Here is a 19,451-nt window from a genome sequence, read left to right as displayed (position 1 = left end):
AACATATTATTTTCTTTTTACCAAGGTTCATCATTACGATGAGACAACTTTTCGCTCCATTTACGACACTTTGATGATGCTTCGTGATGAACTTATATCACATCACCCTAGCATTGATGAAATAGCTATCTCCGATTTCTCTGAACCTTTTACTAAATTATCCTATACCAAAATTTATAATATGATTTCCTACGTATTTCATAACACTGATATCAAAATACATATTTATAAAAATCAAATAATATTTCCAACTCCAGCTGAAGTTCCTACAATTCTCAAAGAGAATCACGACACTCCCATAGCAGGACATCCTGGTGTGAATAGGATGTATAGTCGAATTAAAGCCTCATACTACTGGAAAGGAATGAGAACTGACATAGAACGCTATGTGAAGTCTTGCAAACTATGCCAAGTTAACAAACCTTTACGAGCCTGCAATAAAGCTCCTATGGTTATTACATCCACGAGCACAAAGCCTTTTGAACGATTAGCTCTGGACATAGTTGGTGTCTTACCTGAAGCAGGTTTCCAAAAGTTCAAGTTCATTCTGACTCTGCAAGATGATCTTACCAAATTCCTATGTGTCTATCCTATGATTTCTTCAACAAGTGAAGAAGTAGCCCGTAATCTGGTCCACTTTATGTCCTTATTCGCTATTCCTAAAATGATCCTTACTGATCAAGCCATGACTTTTACATCAGAACTGTTTAAACAAGTTACCGATATTTTCAAAATCAAACCCTTACTTTCTAGCCCTTACCATCCCCAAACTAACGGTGCGCTGGAACGCAGCCACGCTACTCTTAAAGAATACCTAAAATCCTTTGTTAACGAAAATCAAAATGATTGGCATTGCTACCTAGCAACAGCTGTTCTCGCGTATAATACAACTCCTCATACTACTACTCAATTTACTCCGTTTGAACTTCTGTTTGGACAGAAACCAACCCTTCCTAATTCTCTCTACGACACAGATAATAATGTTACATACCACGAGTATGTCCGTGCGCTTCAGTATAGAATGAAAGTAAGCCGCGAAAAAGCTTTAGAGTATATTAGATCAAGTAAAGAATCTTCAAAACAAATCTATGATTCAAGTTCTAATCCTAACATAGAATATAAAGTTGGTGACATGGTATATTTAAAATACCATCACAGACTTCGTAAAGCCTTATCTCCAATATGGAAAGGCCCTTACAAAATCGTTAAAATAAATGGAAAACATAATGTTACTTTATTAATAAATAGAAAACATGTTAAGTATCATACTAATTTAATTAAGCTCGCTGTAACTTAAGCTTATCATTATTTTCAGATTTTTCTCCTACGTCTCGTCTGAGCCAATGATTACACTCATAACGCATAGCCCTGGAATATATTTCGACCCCATTACTAAAATTTATTTCTACAATGATTATTGGAAAGTAATCACGCATCTCAACACCGTCTCATTGGAACCACAGCTTGACAATGTTGACCAGTTGATTGTTAAAACCTCTCTAGTTTGTGCTAAGTTGCAACCAGAAGAGTACTCTAGCTGCAAAAATGTTTTTAGTCCAATTGAAGTACTTCTAGAATCCAATTATCTCAAGGCTCAATCTCTATCTCATATTATCTCAAGCGAAAATCCTGCTAGATTCAAAAGATCTTTAGAATTTGGTGGTGAAATCCTTAAGTTTTTCTTTGGCACTTTAGATGCTGAAGATGCCCGAAAATATGATGCTGCAATTAGCTCTTGTCAGAGATCTGAATCTGAGATATTTCATTTAATGAAAGATAATATTCATATAGTTGTCGTCTATTAATACTTTTAATTCTACTATTTCTAGGTTAAATCAAAATGAGATAAAGTTAAACTCTCAGATTAATAAATTAAACGATATATTGTCTTATGTTACTAGTGATAATGAAAAATTAATGTATTTAACTAGATTTAATAGCTTAGTTAATATAATCGAAAGCTCTTTACTAGCTATCTCAAATTTTCTCGATACTGTAATAAACTCAATTTTGTTTTCAAAAGTTAATGTTCTACATCCTTCTGTTCTAAGTCCTGTAAAACTGTATGATGAACTGTCTAAACACAGAAACTCAATCAATAAAGGTTTAGATTTTCCTGTAGCACTAAGTATCGAAAATATACATACTATTATAGATATATCTAAGTTAGTCTTCTATTTCTATAATAATAAGATAGTATTTGTAATACAGATCCCTCTTGTCTCTCCCGTTAAGTATAACGTCTATAAAACAATCCCGTTCCCGACTCCTCATTACGAAGGACAATCCAAAAGTTTTGCCTTAATCAAACCTACTAAACCCTATTTAGCTATAACTGATGATAGATTAAATTACGTATTATTAGATACTTTAAGAGATTGTACTATTTTAAATAGTGAAAATTCCATCTGTAAATTAGAGTCAATTTATTCTGTAAATTCGAATCCTTCATGCGAGACAAAACTTTTAACTGAAGTAACTCTATCTTTACCAAGGGAATGTGAACCGAAAATCCTATATGGTCTAATTGACATATGGCATAAATTAAAAAATAATCAATGGATATTTGTACAGTCAAAAACAAGCAAACTAACTATCAATTGTAATAATAACTTTAATATTAATTTTGATATAACTAATGATAACTGCTGCAACCAAGAGATTGTTAACAAAACGATTCCTCTTCTATCACCTATTAACCTAAGTAATATTAATTTAGATTCCTTAAAAAATTCGATAAACCAATTCAACGATCTTGAGTTGCAAATCAACAGGATCCAAGAGGAATCTCATTTTATAAAATATAGCTCGTATTATTCTGCTTTTACTTATATAATTATTTCGTTAATTTTTCTATTTTTATGTTATAAGATTATCAGATGTTTTAAACAACGTAATTGCAACGAATTCTGCATCCAAATTTTTTACCAATGTAATCGCAAAAAGATTTCGCATAAAGAAAACAAAATCCAAAGTTCTATTGAAATGTCACAGATAACAGATGATGAAGATAACGCATCTGTAGACCTTCGAAATCTTAGTGCATCAGTGCAAAGAAATCTTTCAAATAATTAAATTATGTAGAATATTTTACCATTTCTCTCCTTTTCCTTTTCTTTTTTTTTACTACGCTTTATTTTAAATTAAAGCTTCGTCTAAAGGGGGGAAATGTTATAAATTAATAATTTTAACATGTGCTAATTCGCTGCTTCAGCATTTCAATTTATATAAAGTAAACAACCAGCGAGGCGGCGAAGCAGTCCACATTTCCATATTGAATAGTTAACACTGAAACTACTGTATTCGCGTGAAGTAAAAGTTCCGTGTGTGTGAATTTCCAAATTAAATTCGTTGGACATTTCTTGTGGTTTTTTTTTCAAAAGACTGTCGAAGCGGACCTCCTAACAGAACGTAAGAAAAGAAAAAGCGTTGATTCAGCATCTATTAGCGCTAACGTTCGTTAAAAAGTTACGTTTACGTTAACCAGTGCTGGCGCCATTGGTGATCGTCAAATCAGTTAGTAACTTCATACTTCTTACAAACGGAATATTTTATTTACAAATTATAATGGAATCAATTGAATTCAATGCTTTTAATGGCAGTTTTTTTGAAGATGAAAGAGAATTTAAAAAAAAGAAAAAGTGTTTAAAATGCGAAGTAGCAATATCAATAACTATATAATTTAATATAAAATGAAATAAAAAAGGATACGGAAAAGTAAGTAAATTTTTAGGGTTAGTTTCGTAACCAGAATAACAATGACGAACAGTTTTTTGTATAATGAAGCAACGCTCTTAAATTAACAGATGTTAAAATTCGTCTACGTCTGTTAAATTTTAACGAACGTATCTTACGAATAACCGGCCCTTAATGATTAGCACGGCTTCGTTTCGATTCGTGTCTTTATTTGGCACGAGTTATACCCTCACTTTGTGAGAGTTCCAGGCGAGTCACAGAGAGCCGCTGAAAAAAGTGGCGTGTGGAAGTCCCTACAAGAGACCTATGTCCAGCAGTGGACGTCTATCGGTTGATGATGATAATGATGCTCACTTGTATCTGAAGTTCGTACAATTGACGTCACTGAACAGCGTCTTCTCCGCCGGATCCGCGCGCGTGCGGACAGTGAGGTTCATCCGCGCGTGTGCGGAACACGTTATACTGAAGTCCGCATCCACATCCGGCTTGACCGGCGCGTTGCGGAAGTTGATGGCGGAAAGATGGCGGTCCTCCTTCTTTGACAGGTTGAAGGTGAACTGGTAGTCTACAGCTAGGTCATCTGAAATAGGTATAAGTTATAAAGTCTACACTAGACAACAAGTCCGTAAACGCGAGATCGGGTTGGCCATTGTTGCGGAGTGGCAGGCGCGCTGGACGGACGAAACGAAAGGTGGTGAGCTGCGTCGGTTCTTCCCGGACGTGGCCGGTCGGCTCAGGGCAACCTGGGTCGCACCGGACTATGAGACCTCGCAGATCCTGACAGGCCATGGATGCTTCAACAAGCGCCTGCATGACATGTGCCTCGTGGAGAGTGGTGGTTGCTTGTGCGGACTGGCAGAGGAGGACCTCCACCACGACTTGTGGGAGTGTGCGCTGTACGACGACCTCCGGTGCGCCCTGCTGGACGGGATTGTTCGCGAGGAGGAGGGTCCGGTTTACTACCAGGACCTCGTTGCTTCGGCGGAAAACTTCGGCAAGCTACGGGAGTTCGCGCACCACTGGCACAGGGGGCGGAACAGCTCGGACCGTGATCGTGGACCAGTGGGTGTTTGAGGAAGGATCCGGACCGCGGGGCACGCGGGGATCTGCATGTTGTGTACGTCTGCCCCAGAAGGGGGAGACAGACCAATTAGGGACAAGGACAGGAAAGAAATAACTTGTAGGGAGCCAAGAAGGCACCCCGGGAAAGAGCCACCGAGCAAGTACCGAACGGGCGCCCTCCCGCGTTTCGGCCCATATAACCGCGAGGTTAATGGGGCCATGGGAATAGAATAGAATAGAATAGAATGTTTTTTTATTCATGTAAACTTTTTAAAAGTGCATAAGCACTTTTAAAAAGACCCTGACTATTCCTGACCTGACTATTCATAAGAATAGTCAGGTAGTTTTAATTTACCACTGGTTCGGAATGCCGTTCCTACCGAGAAGAACCAGCAAGAAACTCGGCAGTTGCTCTTTTTAATTCTTAATTAAAAATGTGATAGGGTGATAGGGTGTTCCTGCAAATTCGTAGATTTCCCTCCACCAAAAAAAGAGAGTTACAGCCGCACTCACGAGTCGCTAATCGTGACAAGATTGAGTTAAAACGAGACAGATGTATATGTGTATGTTTATGTGAGCGCTCTGTCTCGTTTTAACTAAACTTAAGTAACGATAAAGCGACTCTGAGTGCGGCTGTATGTCTGCTATTCAGACTGTATACGTACAATAGCAGCCTTTGTTGTACAGATCAGCGTGGTAGTGGTTGGTGTTGTCGCACTTGTCGCACCGGTCGCCCGCAAGGCCCTTTGTGCTGCAGTAGCATCGGCCCGTGTCCGCCGCGCACGAAACCGCTTGCGCGTTGCATTCGCACGCTGCCAACAACAAAGAATAGATCAATGACTAAAACACACTTAAGACTAGTCCCCTTATTTTGTTGTATAAACAATAGAGCAGATTTGGGACATGAAGAAAGTGTTCTTAACTGTAGGAAAATTATGATAAGATGATAAAATAATGATAAAAAAATAAGATACCAAAACTTCAAATTAATCGTGCTATGTACCCGTGTGTGTAAGCTGTGATAGCCTAGTGGTTAGGACGTCCGTCTTCTAATTGGAGGTGGGTTCGATCCCGGGCACGCACCTCTAACTTTTCGGAGTTATGTGCGTTTTAATTAATTAAATATCACTTGCTTTACCGGTGAAGGAAAACATCGTGAGGAAACCTGCATGCCTGAGAGTTCTCCATAATGTTCTCAAAGGTGTGTGAAGTCTACCAATCCGCACATGGCCAGCGTGGTGGACTATGGTCAAACCCCTTCTCAGTCTGAGAGGAGACCCGTGCTCTGTAGTGAGCCGGCGATGGGTTGATCATGATGATGATGTTGTACCCGTTATCTATATTATAATACGGTCGCACTGTACTCATCATTCCTACTCATTTTCTTCTAGTTATCAAACCAATTTTCCATTTAACGCGACAAATTATCGCACGACGTATATCGCGCGACAGTCGCGTCATCGAGTAATACTCACGTTGACATACGCCGCCGTTGAGCGGCGAGCCCCAATGCGCCGGTGCGCAGATCTCGCAGTGCGGTCCCACCGCGCGCGCGCCGCACGGCTGCACGCAGCGCGCCTGCGCGTCGCACACCGCGTGCCCGTTGCACTGGCACGCCGGACAGCGCGTGAAGTGCCACCTGCGACAACACGGGCCCTTAGCACGAGACACTACACCAATACACTCACGGGCAGGCGCCGCGCCCGCCGCCCGCGCCTTCGTCGCACAGTACACTCTCACCTTCTGTGCGGACACATGTGCGGATGGTGCGGGTGTCACTCGCCAACCGGCAGACAGGCGCCGCGCCTGCCGCCCGCGCCGTTGTCGCACAGTACACTCTCAACCGTGCGGATGGTGCGGGTATCGCTCGCCGCCCGGTAGGTAGGCGCCGCGCCGACTCCCGCGCCGTCGTCGCACAGTACACTCTCAACCGTGCGGACAGACGTGCGGATGGTGCGGGTATCACTCGCCAACCGGCAGACAGGCGCCGCGCCTGCCGCCCACGCCGTTGTCGCACAGTACACACTCAACCGTGCGGACAGACGTGCGGATGGTGCGGGTATCACTCGCCAACCGGCAGACAGGCGCCGCGCCTGCCGCCCACGCCGTTGTCGCACAGTACACACTCAACCGTGCGGACAGACGTGCGGATGGTGCGGGTATCACTCGCCAACCGGCAGACAGGCGCCGCGCCTGCCGCCCACGCCGTTGTCGCACAGTACACTCACCTGTGCGGACAGACGTGCGGATGGTGCGGGTGTCACTCGCCAACCGGCAGACAGGCGCCGCGCCTGCCGCCCACGCCGTTGTCGCACAGTACACACTCACCTGTGCGGATAGACGTGCGGATGGTGCGGGTGTCACTCGCCAACCGGCAGACAGGCGCCGCGCCTGCCGCCCACGCCGTTGTCGCACAGTACACACTCACCTGTGCGGATAGACGTGCGGATGGTGCGGGTGTCACTCGCCAACCGGCAGACAGGCGCCGCGCCTGCCGCCCACGCCGTTGTCGCACAGTACACACTCACCTGTGCGGATAGACGTGCGGATGGTGCGGGTGTCACTCGCCAACCGGCAGACAGGCGCCGCGCCTGCCGCCCGCGCCGTTGTCGCACAGTACACTCTCAACCGTGCGGACAGACGTGCGGATGGTGCGGGTATCACTCGCCAACCGGCAGACAGGCGCCGCGCCTGCCGCCCACGCCGTTGTCGCACAGTACACACTCAACCGTGCGGACAGACGTGCGGATGGTGCGGGTATCACTCGCCAACCGGCAGACAGGCGCCGCGCCTGCCGCCCACGCCGTTGTCGCACAGTACACTCACCTGTGCGGACAGACGTGCGGATGGTGCGGGTGTCACTCGCCAACCGGCAGACAGGCGCCGCGCCTGCCGCCCACGCCGTTGTCGCACAGTACACACTCACCTGTGCGGACAGACGTGCGGATGGTGCGGGTATCACTCGCCAACCGGCAGACAGGCGCCGCGCCTGCCGCCCACGCCGTTGTCGCACAGTACACACTCACCTGTGCGGATAGACGTGCGGATGGTGCGGGTATCGCTCGCCGCCCGGTAGGTAGGCGCTGCGCCCGACTCCCGCGCCGCCGTCACACAGTACACTCTCACCTTCTGTGCGGACACACGTGCAGATGGTGCGGGAGTCGCTCGCCGCCTGCGCCGTCGTCACACAGTACACTCTCACCTTCTGTGCGGACACACGTGCAGATGGTGCGGGAGTCGCTCGCCGCCTGCGCCGTCGTCACACAGTACACTCTCACCTTCTGTGCGGATGGTGCGGGAGTCGCTCGCCGCCTGTCAGACAGGCGCCGCGCCCGCCTCCCACGCCGTCGTCACACAGTACACTCTCACCTTCTGTGCGGACACACGTGCGGATGGTGCGGGTGTCGCTCGCCGCCCGGCAGACAGGCGCCGCGCCCGCCACCCGCGCCGTCGTCGCACCAGCCGCACGCCGGCTCAGCGAGGCACGCCGCACAGGACAGGTGTGCGGCGCACCCAGCACCCGCAATGTTGGCGGAGTTGGGCGCGGCGGCGCCGCCTGCACAACCATTCGTGGACCAGGCACGGCAACCACCGAGGGGAAAAGATGCTCCGTATGCGTTCTGTTTGAGAAAGAATTATTACACTAACTACGAATACGTATGTGAGAATCAGAGTGTCAGATCACTCCTAAAATCTATACAGCGATGGGATAACATAACATAACATAACATTATTGTAGGACGGATAGGATTAATGCCCGGTTTCTGAACTCGCCAGTTATGTTCTCATTAGCTATTGATCCAATAAAGTTATGTATAGGATAAACGTGTTAACTGTCCATGCGTTTCTGAATACAACAATAACTATGAAACCGATAACCAGTTCTTTATTCTGTCGCTAGATGGGCCTGTTACAGGAATGGAAATGCATATTATTCTTTTATTTCGCCATCAACACTAGTTTTATTAATAATAGTATTTTTTTCTTTGCTAAATAAGTGGCTAAACACTGTTTTTGCAAAGTAACGAACAACATACTATTAAAATAATTTTTAATCTAAAAATACGCATACCATGAACTACCTACTGACAGATGAAACGTCAAATAACTTTATGGAATCGATAAACGGCGCACATCGGCCAGTTCAGTTTAAACGGAGTTTATCTTGCATTGCGTTGTTCAGAAACGCAGTGTCTCGAGTTATCGGACCAATAGCGCTATTGAATTGATAAACCGTCGGTAAAAGTACCTCAGAAGCCGGGCAATCTGTTTGTTCACCACTAGATGTTGTGTTACCTTGTCAACGCACCGGCCGGCCGAGGCGCACCAAATACACTCCTCGGCGGTGCAGTTGGCGCACGTGCGGAACGTGGCGCACGCGGCGCTGCACACGCCCGTCGCTGTTGCAGCCACACTTCTGTTCATTCAATACTATTTTAGCGGTCATACTACTATAGTCGACGCATTTTAAACTGAGTCGTCGAGTTATCTGTCTGTTTCGCTCGCACTTACAGGTCGTAGGTAAGTGCGAGCGAAACAGACAGGCAGGTTTTGACTTGACGAACTCAAGTCAAAACGCGCGCTTAGTATGCGAGATTCAATGGAATACCGGTGTCTGACGTCACAATCATTTGACGTGCTTTTTTTAGTTTAATCGATAATTTAAAATGGTTATTACACTTAAAACTAACAAAGGACGTGGATTTTAGGTATTTTGGAAGACCCTCTATTTAATAATAGAATAGAATAGAATAGAAGTACATTTATTAGTTGATCCGACACATGATAAACACAAACACAAATATTTACAAAAAAAACATTCCTTAAAATCTAATAGGTACCTATTATCTAAAATGTGTCGTGCCAACGAAAAGGCCCGAACTCAGCTGAATGTTGTGGTTACACGATGTAACCACAACGCTGGTTTTCTGTTCGAGCCCAAACGAGGGAAGTCCTGGTTAGTAGCATCATTATTTATTTGTACTTAAAATAAAATAAAATAATAAAAATAGGTCAAAATTGTGTTCTTTATTTTTATGTTACTGCTATTATAGATTAATCTACAATAGCAGTAACATAAAATAGTTACACATAGTAAATAGTAGACATAGTTCTTTTAATCAATGAGAAATAATTCATTTTTGATGTAGTCAAATACCTAATTACTGACAAATCGCCTGGCATAAGCGCGCAAGTGCCAACACTTTGGTTGGGTGCAATTGACTCCAATTTTTTTATTACTTTATTATAAACTAGGATAAAAATAATAACGAAAACTGAAAAAAACTAATTAAATCGATCAAATAACAAAAAAGTTATCAGCATATAAATATTTCTGATTAGACAGAGATAGCGATGTAGAATTATGACGTCATTGTGACTAATGCCATAGTAGCTTCGTGCGGTTTCATACAAATTTTCGTTTTTCGTTTCGAAAGGGATAGAAGACCCTCCCACTCCAAAATTAAAATGCCTGTAACTTTGTAAATCTTTGTTGGATGTTAATATTTTTTTCAGCGTACTTCATTATTTTTATCCCAGTTTATAATACAGTAATATTGTGGCTAATTCCATTGTACACAATCTCTAAACTAAACTAAAATGGCATATCTAAATCTAATGCTATCCCTTTTATAATGTTACTTGCGGAAAAGGATGGCACAAAATTTAGACCGGTTAATTAAGTTTAGTTTAGAGATTGTGCACAAGAGAATCGGCCCTAATATTTATCAAATTAAAAAAAAAATGATACTGCACCTAATATCAGTAGAGGCGTTAGCGGGCCGACACTTCACAGAGTCATAGTCCCAGTAACACGCTCGCTGACTCAACTCTTCGGAACCCTGCAAACAATTACGCATTTATACAGGCTGTAACCAGAACGATAGCAAAAACTTAGCTTTATTTATTAGCTACCTAAACACAATCCAATACCAATAAGAAAGAAAGAAAGAAAGAAAGAAAGAAAGAAAGAAAGAAAAGACGTTTATTTATACAATTGTGCCACACATCACAACTTAAAGCTAAGAGCTGTAGGGCAATTGTCTAAAACCTGCATCAATCATTATTACAATCTCAATTGTTCTGATTGGCTGAATTTGTGCGATTCTTGTTGCAACAATGCATTGTGGCCAATAGTGAGCGAGCATTAACCAATCAGAGATGATTGCGATCGTGACATTGTAGCTGTCAAACAACCGCGGTAGAGCCACTGGTTATTCCGGCGCTTCTTCCACCTGAGAACAAGCAAAAGAAGCGCCGGAACAAACTGTCATATTGTGTGGCACAACCCGAAAAAAGGGTCCCAGCTCAGCATTATGCTGTATGCCTTGTGGCACAAGAACATACAGCGCTGATTTTCAGCTGGTACCCTGAACTGGGTGACGCCACGGAATCATAAACCAATGATAACTAAACATAACTAATAGGAAACATTAAAAAAAAAAACACTAACTAACCACTATACTTAGTTATTTCTAACTATTTGCCTTATTTTGTAGTTTTAATCCATGCTAATATTATAAATGCGAAAGTGTGTATGTCTGTCTGTTTGTCTGCTAGCTTTTCAAGGCTCAACCGTTCAACCGATTTTGATGAAATTTGGTACAGAGTTAGATTATATCCCGGGGAAGGACATAGGCTACTTTTTATCCCGGAAAATTAAAGAGTTCCCAAGGGATTTTAAAAACCTAAATCTACGCGGACGAAGTCGCGGGCATCATCTAGTAATAAATAAATAGTTCATAAGAAGTTTTTGGCATAGTAATGTTCCTAGTTGTCACAAGTTGAATATTTACTCACGTGTGGATGTCGATGTAAGTGCGCATGGCACGCGGCGCACGAGTGATACCTCCCGCACACCTCGCCCCCCGCGCTGCACTCCTCTACCGACACCGCCATCTAGTAGACAAAATATGGCATTACACTCTTATTCCGTTACGCTAGTTTACCCAACCACCGGACATGGCATCCCTCCCACCGGATAAGTCATCCCACCTAGCGGTTATGACACCCCCACCGGATATGACACCCATGAAATATGACACGCCACTCACCAGATATGACACCCCACTTACCAGACATGACAACCAACCCATCGAATATGACACCCCACTCACCGGATATGACAGCCCACGTACCAGATATGACACTTCATCTACAGGATAGACATCCCACCTACCGGACAACCAAACCATCGGATATGACACCCCACCCACCGTATAAGTCAACCCAGCACACCCCCCGCGGCTATGACACACCCATGGAATATGTCACGCCACTCACCGGATATGACACCTCACATACCAGATATGACACTCCAACTACAGGATACGACATCCCACCTACCGGACATAACAACCAACCCATCGGATATGACACCCCACCCACCGGAGACACACCCACGGAATATGACACCCCACTCACCGGATATGACACCCCCACCTACCGGATATGACACTCCACCTACCGGATATGTCATCCCACCTACCGGACATGACATCTCACCCATCGGATATGACACCCCTCCCACCGGGTGACATCTCACCCATCGGATATGACATCCCACCTATCAGTTATGACACCCCACCTATCGGTTATGACATGGTAGATAAAAGTGGCTAGATGAAGATATCCATGTATATGTACGCGACTGTACACATGATGTACTTACAAGCACACATGCATGAAGGCTGATGCTGATGCTGATGTTTGGCACATGCGTTGGCCGCTAGACACAAGACACACATACCAACACGTGTACCTGATGCGAGTGTCGCAGGCAATGCTGTTCGGTGGCCATGCATGCCCCGCACCACGCACAGCCGTGAGCCACGCATGCCTCGCAGTATTCTATGTTGAGGCAGCGCCGATCATCTGTGGAAACACAATGGCGGTACAGCACCCGGAAAAATTGTGCATCGACCTTTAGAAAGAGATAGCGGTTTCGTAGAGCGTTGCCTCGCTCGTTGAGACCGACAAAACGTCACATAGGTACGTTCTGGTTACACCCTGTATATGATCAGCTTACCCGTAGTCGGTTCATTGATGCAAGCTTTCATAGACTCGTCGTAAGACTCCTTCCATCCGATTTCTTTTAACTGTCAACAAAAAATTAGTTTTAATCAAAATCATATTTAAAAAAATATATTTTTCAAATCAAAATCATATAAAAAAATCATACTAGCTGATGCCCTCTCCATGTGAAACTAGCTATAGTCATAATCATCATCATCAACCGATAGACGTCCACTGGTGGACATAGGCTTTCACAGTTCACACGCCATGGTCTTGCGCCGCCTGAACCCAGCGAAGCGAGCTCAACTACAGCAACCGGCAGGAAATATTGCACATCGAACTTTAGTATGGGATAACGATTTCGTAGAGCGTTGTCTCTGTCTTTGAGACCGACAAAACGTCACACAGGTATGAGTGACAGAGACGACGCCGAAATCTCTTTCTAAAGTTCGATGTGCAATATTTCCTGCCGGGAACTGTACGTTTAAGAAAAAATACAATATGGCGGCTATATACAAATACAAAAATTTTTTTGCTTTTCAGTTGATTTTTCTGTAAGGCAGTCTTGTCTTTAATTTTTTTAACTACGACTTGTTACATATGTCGGCAGCGCCGTTTTTAATTGTAAAAAGATTGCTCATTGAACATTACGTCATCGCCCGACTGTTGTTGTGAGACTATAAAATCGAACGAGCTGTGCGGAACGATTCATTATTCGTGTGGCTCTTGCCGAGGGCACTTCTCAGTAGACACTGTCTGTGTCGTACTGTAGGTTTTATCGTTATTGGGATTGTTGCCTAATGAGGTTCCTGTTGGTTGGACTAGTTGATGTTGTAATTGTTAGGTATTGGTTGGTCTGGGATCGGTATGGGGATCGAGGAGCCGATCCAGGTAGGGTTAGTTAGTGTTGTCTAGTCTTATTGCAGACGTTGGTGTCATGACTCATAATTACTGAGGGTTGCTATAGTTATAGTTGAGGGTAGTTTGTTTTGTCTCTCGTAATGCGAGAATATCGTTAGTGCGCCCACGAAGGCTCGGTTAATCTAATAGGTTGTAATCCTGACTTATTCCGATTAATCATCAATCATCGTCATCTTCATGACGGAAGTTTAGCCTTCTTTAGCCTACATATACATAGCTATGGTCTCACATACAGACACACAGCGTTGGTCGCGCGTCCACACGCACGCGATCGCTGCGACGGCTGCACTGTTAAGGCAAGTCGCCTCGTCTCTGCGCGAGGAACATTTGTCGCCAGCGACAAATATCAGCGCGTCCGAACGTAGTCGCCCGTCGAAACTGGAAAAAAAAGAAATCATCTAGAGATGTTTATAAAAACCGGCCAAGTGCGAGTCAGGCTCGCGCAACGAGGGTTCCGTACTAGTCGTATTTTTTCGACATTTTGCACGATAATTCAAAAACTATGCTGCATAAAAATGTTTTAGAATGCACAGGTGAAGCCCTTTCTTATGATACCCCACTTTATATTATAGTTTACTAAATTGAGAATTTATTAGTTTATGACCACAATTTCATTTTTTTGTGTGATCTAACCCTAAATTCACGATTTTCAGATTTTTCCCCGAATGTCAACTATAAGACCTACCTACTTGCCAAATTTCACGATTTTCAGATTTTTCCCCGAATTTCAACTATAAGACCTACCTACTTGCCAAATTTCACGATTTTCAGATTTTTCCCCGAATTTCAACTATAAGACCTACCTACTTGCCAAATTTCACGATTTTCTGATTTTTCCCCGAATTTCAACTATAAGACCTACCTACTTGCCAAATTTCACGATTTTCTGATTTTTCCCCGAATTTCAACTATAAGACCTACCTACTTGCCAAATTTCACGATTTTCTGATTTTTCCCCGAATTTCAACTATAAGACCTACCTACTTGCCAAATTTCATAATTCTAGGTCAACGGGAAGTACCCTGTAGGTTTCTTGTTAGACCGACAGACAGACAGACAACAAAGTGATCCTATAACGGTTCCGTTTTTCTTTTTTGAGGTACGGAACCCTAAAAAAAAACTTACCCGCCATGTACAATCGCAGTAGGTCTTGTCCTGAGCGGCAAGATGGCCGCCGCGTGCGCCGCCCGCGCCGACACCGCTGAATCGCTTAGTGTGTGCCAGACCTTACATCTGTGGACAACGTTTCAAATGTATGCACACTTGACCCTAACCGCCGTACTCAGAGTCGCTATCGTTACTTAAGATTGAGTCAAAACGAGACAGATTTATGTTAGAGGTATAGCTCTGTCTCGTTTTAACTAAACTTAAGTAACGATTAAGCGACTCTGAGTACGGCGATTATTCATGTGATGTGAGTCGAATGTTAATCACTACACCTATTATTAACTACCCCTATTATAAATGCGAAAGTGAGTTTGTTTGTTTGTTAGTTTGTCCTTCAATCACGTCGCAACGGAGGAACGGATTGACCTGATTTTTTTCATGGGTATAATCTAAGACCTGGAGAGTGACATAGGTTACTTTTTATCCCGGAAAACCAAAGAGTCTCCACGGGATTGTCAAAAACCTAAATCCACGCGGGCGAAGCCACGGACATTAGCTAGTGAAATAATAACATATCTTTGACCATAATAATTTCGCGACCACATTAACAAGAGTGGAAGGAGATAGAAAGAGAAGAACATTATATATAGGATCTCACCTTACGTCGTATAAGAGAGCAGCGGCAGAGTAACACTGCGACGCGGCCGTTGTACCCGACGACGCGGCCGCGCTGTCGTTGTGTGCGTTGCCGCCGAACACCAGCATCACACCTGCGCACAAAGTCATCATCATCATCATCATCAACCGATAGACGTCCACTGCTGGACATAGGTCTCTTGTAGGGACTTCCACACGCCACGGTCTTGCGCCGCCACCATCCAGTGACAGTGACACTTGTGACATTAGTCTAATGACGTATCATTTATCAAAATCAGTCGAGCCATTGAGTAGTTACGAGCGGTAGGCCTCTCAGAGTCAATGCCGTGTCGTAGGCGGGGCATTGACCCAAGTTTTGCACGATATACATTACGGATTTGAAAGTACTAAGTCACTAAAACTACAAAATGAGGCATATGGCTCTAACGCTAAGTTTTTGCTAGCGTTCTGGTTACACCCTGTGTTACAGTATGAGCCCTAAACTTGTCCATGTTAATATTAGTCTATAGTATAACGAAAAAAAAGAAAGCCCTTCTCTATGTCAATGGACGACGACGTATTTCATTTATTATCCCCAACTTTTTTTTTTCTTTTTTTTCAAGGTTGCCTGGTAGAGATTGCTGTGAGCAATAAGGCCGCCTTTGCATACAATTATTTTTTTAGTTTTAGTTTCTTTGTTTTTTGTCATGTTATGTAATATTTTTTGTGTGCAATAAAGTATTTCTATCTATCTATCTATCTATCTATCTATCTATCTTTTTGTAATATGCCGGTATGGCTCGTAGCGTATTATATTATCTATATAATATGAAACTACTTGATTCAATTATTAATCAATTTAATTAGACAGTGGCTCTACCGCGGTTGTTTGACAGCTACAATGTCACGATCGCAATCATCTCTGATTGGTTAATGCTCGCTCACTATTGGCCACAATGCATTGTTGCAACAAGAATCGCACAAATTCAGCCAATCAGAACAATTGAGATTGTAATAATGATTGATGCAGGTTTTAGACAATCGCCCTACAGAGTTAGTTATAATAAGTTATAATAATGACATGATTTTACCCAAGACTAATGACACCAACCTTTTACATGGAGATTGACACAGACATTTTGACATCTCTACATAGTATAAAATAAAGTCGCTGTTCCCGCTGTCTGTATGTATGAACGCGTAGATCTTTTAAACTACGGACCGGACTTTAATGCCGTTTTCACCAATAGATAGAGTGATTCAAGAGGAAGGTTTATAGCTATAGATTAATTCTCAAAAAATTAGAGATCCCTAGAGAAATCGAAATAATGTGAATTAGGTCGGAAAAAATTCTCTCATTTGAGAGTTTCCGAGGCAATGACACCTCAATGGCACCACATTAGTATCTAGATTGCCCCCATGCGAAGCCAGGGCGGGTCGCTAGTAGACTATATACTCATAACACTTTTAATAAAACCAAAAGTATAAAACCCTGTATGAAACTCACCAGGAGAAATAAAAATGGCGGAATGCAAGTATCTCGGCGTAGGAGCGGCCGGCAGCGGCCGCCATATCCGAGTTTCTACTTCGTATTCATACAACGCTGCGGATGGCGCCTGACATAAAACAATATAATTCTATTAGTGAAAATCTAAATATATACAAGGAAAAGGCGACTGACTGACTGACTGACTGACTGATCTATCAACGCACAGGTCAAACTACTGGACGTATCGTGCTGAAATTTGGCATGCAGATAGCTATTATGACGTAGGCATACGCTAAGAAAGGATTTTTGAAAATTCAACCCCTAAGGGGATGAAATAGGGGTTTGAAATTTGTGTAGTCTACGCAGACGAAGTCGCGAGCATAAGCTAGTGTTACAATAAAACTTAAGCTGAGATCTGTAGAGCGCACTTTGCCTTTGCTTGAGTTAAAACGAGACAGATTTATGGAGATATACATGTCTCGTTTTAACTCTGTCTTAAGTCTAAGCAAAGTCAGAGTGCACTACCCTTAAAGCTAGCCTTATCTAATTACTGTACAAATCATGTCAATTTGTCTTTATACTATTAAGACTTAGGTTATTATTAGCTGCGAATCACTGGTACCACCTTGCAAAAGTTGTTAGATGTCGATTAATTTTAAATAAAAGTAATGTACCATCAGCAAACAATATTATCGTGTGATTATCCTTAGCGAGGTCAGGAAGGTCATTAATGTAAACGAGGAATAGAAAAGGTCCTAAAATGGAACCTTGTGCGACCCCTGTTTTTACAACTGATCCGAAATACTACTTTCCATTCACCTCTACCTTTTGTATTCCATCACTTCAACTCCAATGCTTCACATCTACTTCCGTAATGGTGTAATTTCCTGACCTGAATGGTGAAGTTCATGATCAACACAGTCGAAAGCCTTGGATAAATCACAGTGACTCCCTCCAGACTTCAAATATAATTTGGATTAACTCAAGCGATCAGGCCAGCCGCGCGTCTGCGCCGCAGCCCATATTATACATACCCTCCTCTATTATACACACCTGCGTCGCTTCAGACTCGGACACCAGACCGGCGTGCACGTAAACGCGTCGCGACATTGGCTCCCACGCGGCCGAGTGCGCGAAGCCACCGCGAGCGGGCCAGCCGCGCGTCTGCGCCGCCGCCCATACACCCTCCTCTATATAATATTCCTGTAAAACATGCCACCTTGTGTGTTAGTTGATAAGCTAGGCGCACACGGGCGGTTAAATCCCGGCTGGTCAATCTGTATATATAAAATTCAAAGTCCTGACTGACTGACTGACTGACTTATATATCAACGCAAAGCCTACACCGCTGGTCCTAGAGACATGAAATTTGGCGGGTGTGTTCTTTATAAAGAGTGGGTATCCACTAAGAAAGGATTTTTCGAAATTTCACCCCTAAGTGGGTTAAATGGGGGATTGAAATTTAAGTAGTCAACGCGGTCGAAGTCGCGAGCATAAGCTAGTTTTTTATATAAAATAGTTCAACTTGTGCGTGCACTCATCACTATTCATATTATAAATGCGAAAGTGTGTTTGTTTGTTGATTTATTGGATTGGTTGTCCTTCAATCACGCCGCAATGTAGCAACGCATCGGCGTCGGTGTGATTTTTGCGTGGATATAGTTAAAGACCTGAAGAGTGACATAGGCTACTTTTAATCCCGGAAAATAAAAGAGTTCTCACGGGATTTTTAAAACATAAATCCACGCGAAAAATTCGCGGTCAAATTAGTTTAGTTTAACCAGTAGGGCGATTGTCTAAAACCGGCATCAATCAGAGAGAACAATTATTGAGATTGTAATAATACAATCTCAATTGTTCTGATTGGCTGAATTTATGCGATTCTTGTTGCAACAATGCATTTCGGCCAATAGTGAGCGAGCGTTAACCAATCAGAGATGATTGCGATCGTGACATTGTAGCTGTCATTCTCCCGCAATCGCGCAGCTGTAATAAAAGATTAGCAACAGTTGCCGCCATTCGGAATTTATGTATACTCATTGCTTACGTCCGCCTGTACCTACATTCGGTGATATTTAAAAAATATATTTCATTTGAAACGCCCAAAAACCACACATTAGGACCTTCTCCACTTGCTGATCTCCTACAAAATTTGGTCCTTCGAACCGGATTTTGTAAATATTTTTTTGTTTTCGTTTAAACATAGTTTTTCTTATAATTTTGCCAAGATTATTTTATGATGGCCAGACCCATAGACAAAACTTACATACCTGTACAAGATGCAAGTAGCCGTAGTGCGGTGAATGCCCGAAAAACACCAACATGACGGGCTTGCTTGTGACCCCTAGGTGCACCAGCACTGCCGTGTGACCCGACAAGTGGAGACCCCCTGCCAAAAAAGTTAACAAGTGTATGTGGTGTCGTTAGCAAGTACCCCACGGGTTTTGTTTGTGGTACCATGTCAGTAATCATCAATCCATAGATCCACGCGCACCATACTTCGTTAGTTAAGCCTTCCGCTTCG

At 43.4% G+C, this 19,451-nt stretch overlaps 1 protein-coding gene across 1 annotated transcript in view; it reads right to left on the bottom strand.

The window, feature by feature from the left end:
• Positions 1-19,451, bottom strand: part of dsd (attractin-like protein dsd) — a 48,240-nt gene that overhangs the window by 14,786 nt on the left and 14,003 nt on the right. Inside the window, exons 8-22 of the mRNA XM_069507023.1 lie at positions 19,198-19,316; positions 17,981-18,130; positions 16,946-17,054; positions 15,461-15,572; positions 14,821-14,928; positions 13,929-14,073; positions 12,788-12,857; positions 12,521-12,633; positions 11,560-11,658; positions 10,516-10,601; positions 9,055-9,175; positions 8,128-8,378; positions 6,234-6,397; positions 5,424-5,570; positions 4,051-4,276 (exon numbers count right to left, since the gene is read on the bottom strand). Of these exons, the coding sequence (XP_069363124.1) occupies positions 4,051-4,276; positions 5,424-5,570; positions 6,234-6,397; positions 8,128-8,378; positions 9,055-9,175; positions 10,516-10,601; positions 11,560-11,658; positions 12,521-12,633; positions 12,788-12,857; positions 13,929-14,073; positions 14,821-14,928; positions 15,461-15,572; positions 16,946-17,054; positions 17,981-18,130; positions 19,198-19,316 (2,020 nt within the window). The remainder of the gene's footprint in view (positions 1-4,050; positions 4,277-5,423; positions 5,571-6,233; positions 6,398-8,127; positions 8,379-9,054; positions 9,176-10,515; positions 10,602-11,559; positions 11,659-12,520; positions 12,634-12,787; positions 12,858-13,928; positions 14,074-14,820; positions 14,929-15,460; positions 15,573-16,945; positions 17,055-17,980; positions 18,131-19,197; positions 19,317-19,451) is intronic.

This window comes from Maniola hyperantus, chromosome 24 (assembly GCF_902806685.2).
Source record: "Maniola hyperantus chromosome 24, iAphHyp1.2, whole genome shotgun sequence".
NCBI classification, from domain to species: domain Eukaryota; kingdom Metazoa; phylum Arthropoda; class Insecta; order Lepidoptera; family Nymphalidae; genus Maniola; species Maniola hyperantus.
The sequence above is the reverse complement of the archived record's forward strand: the minus strand, read 5'-3'. Positions and strand labels throughout refer to the sequence as shown.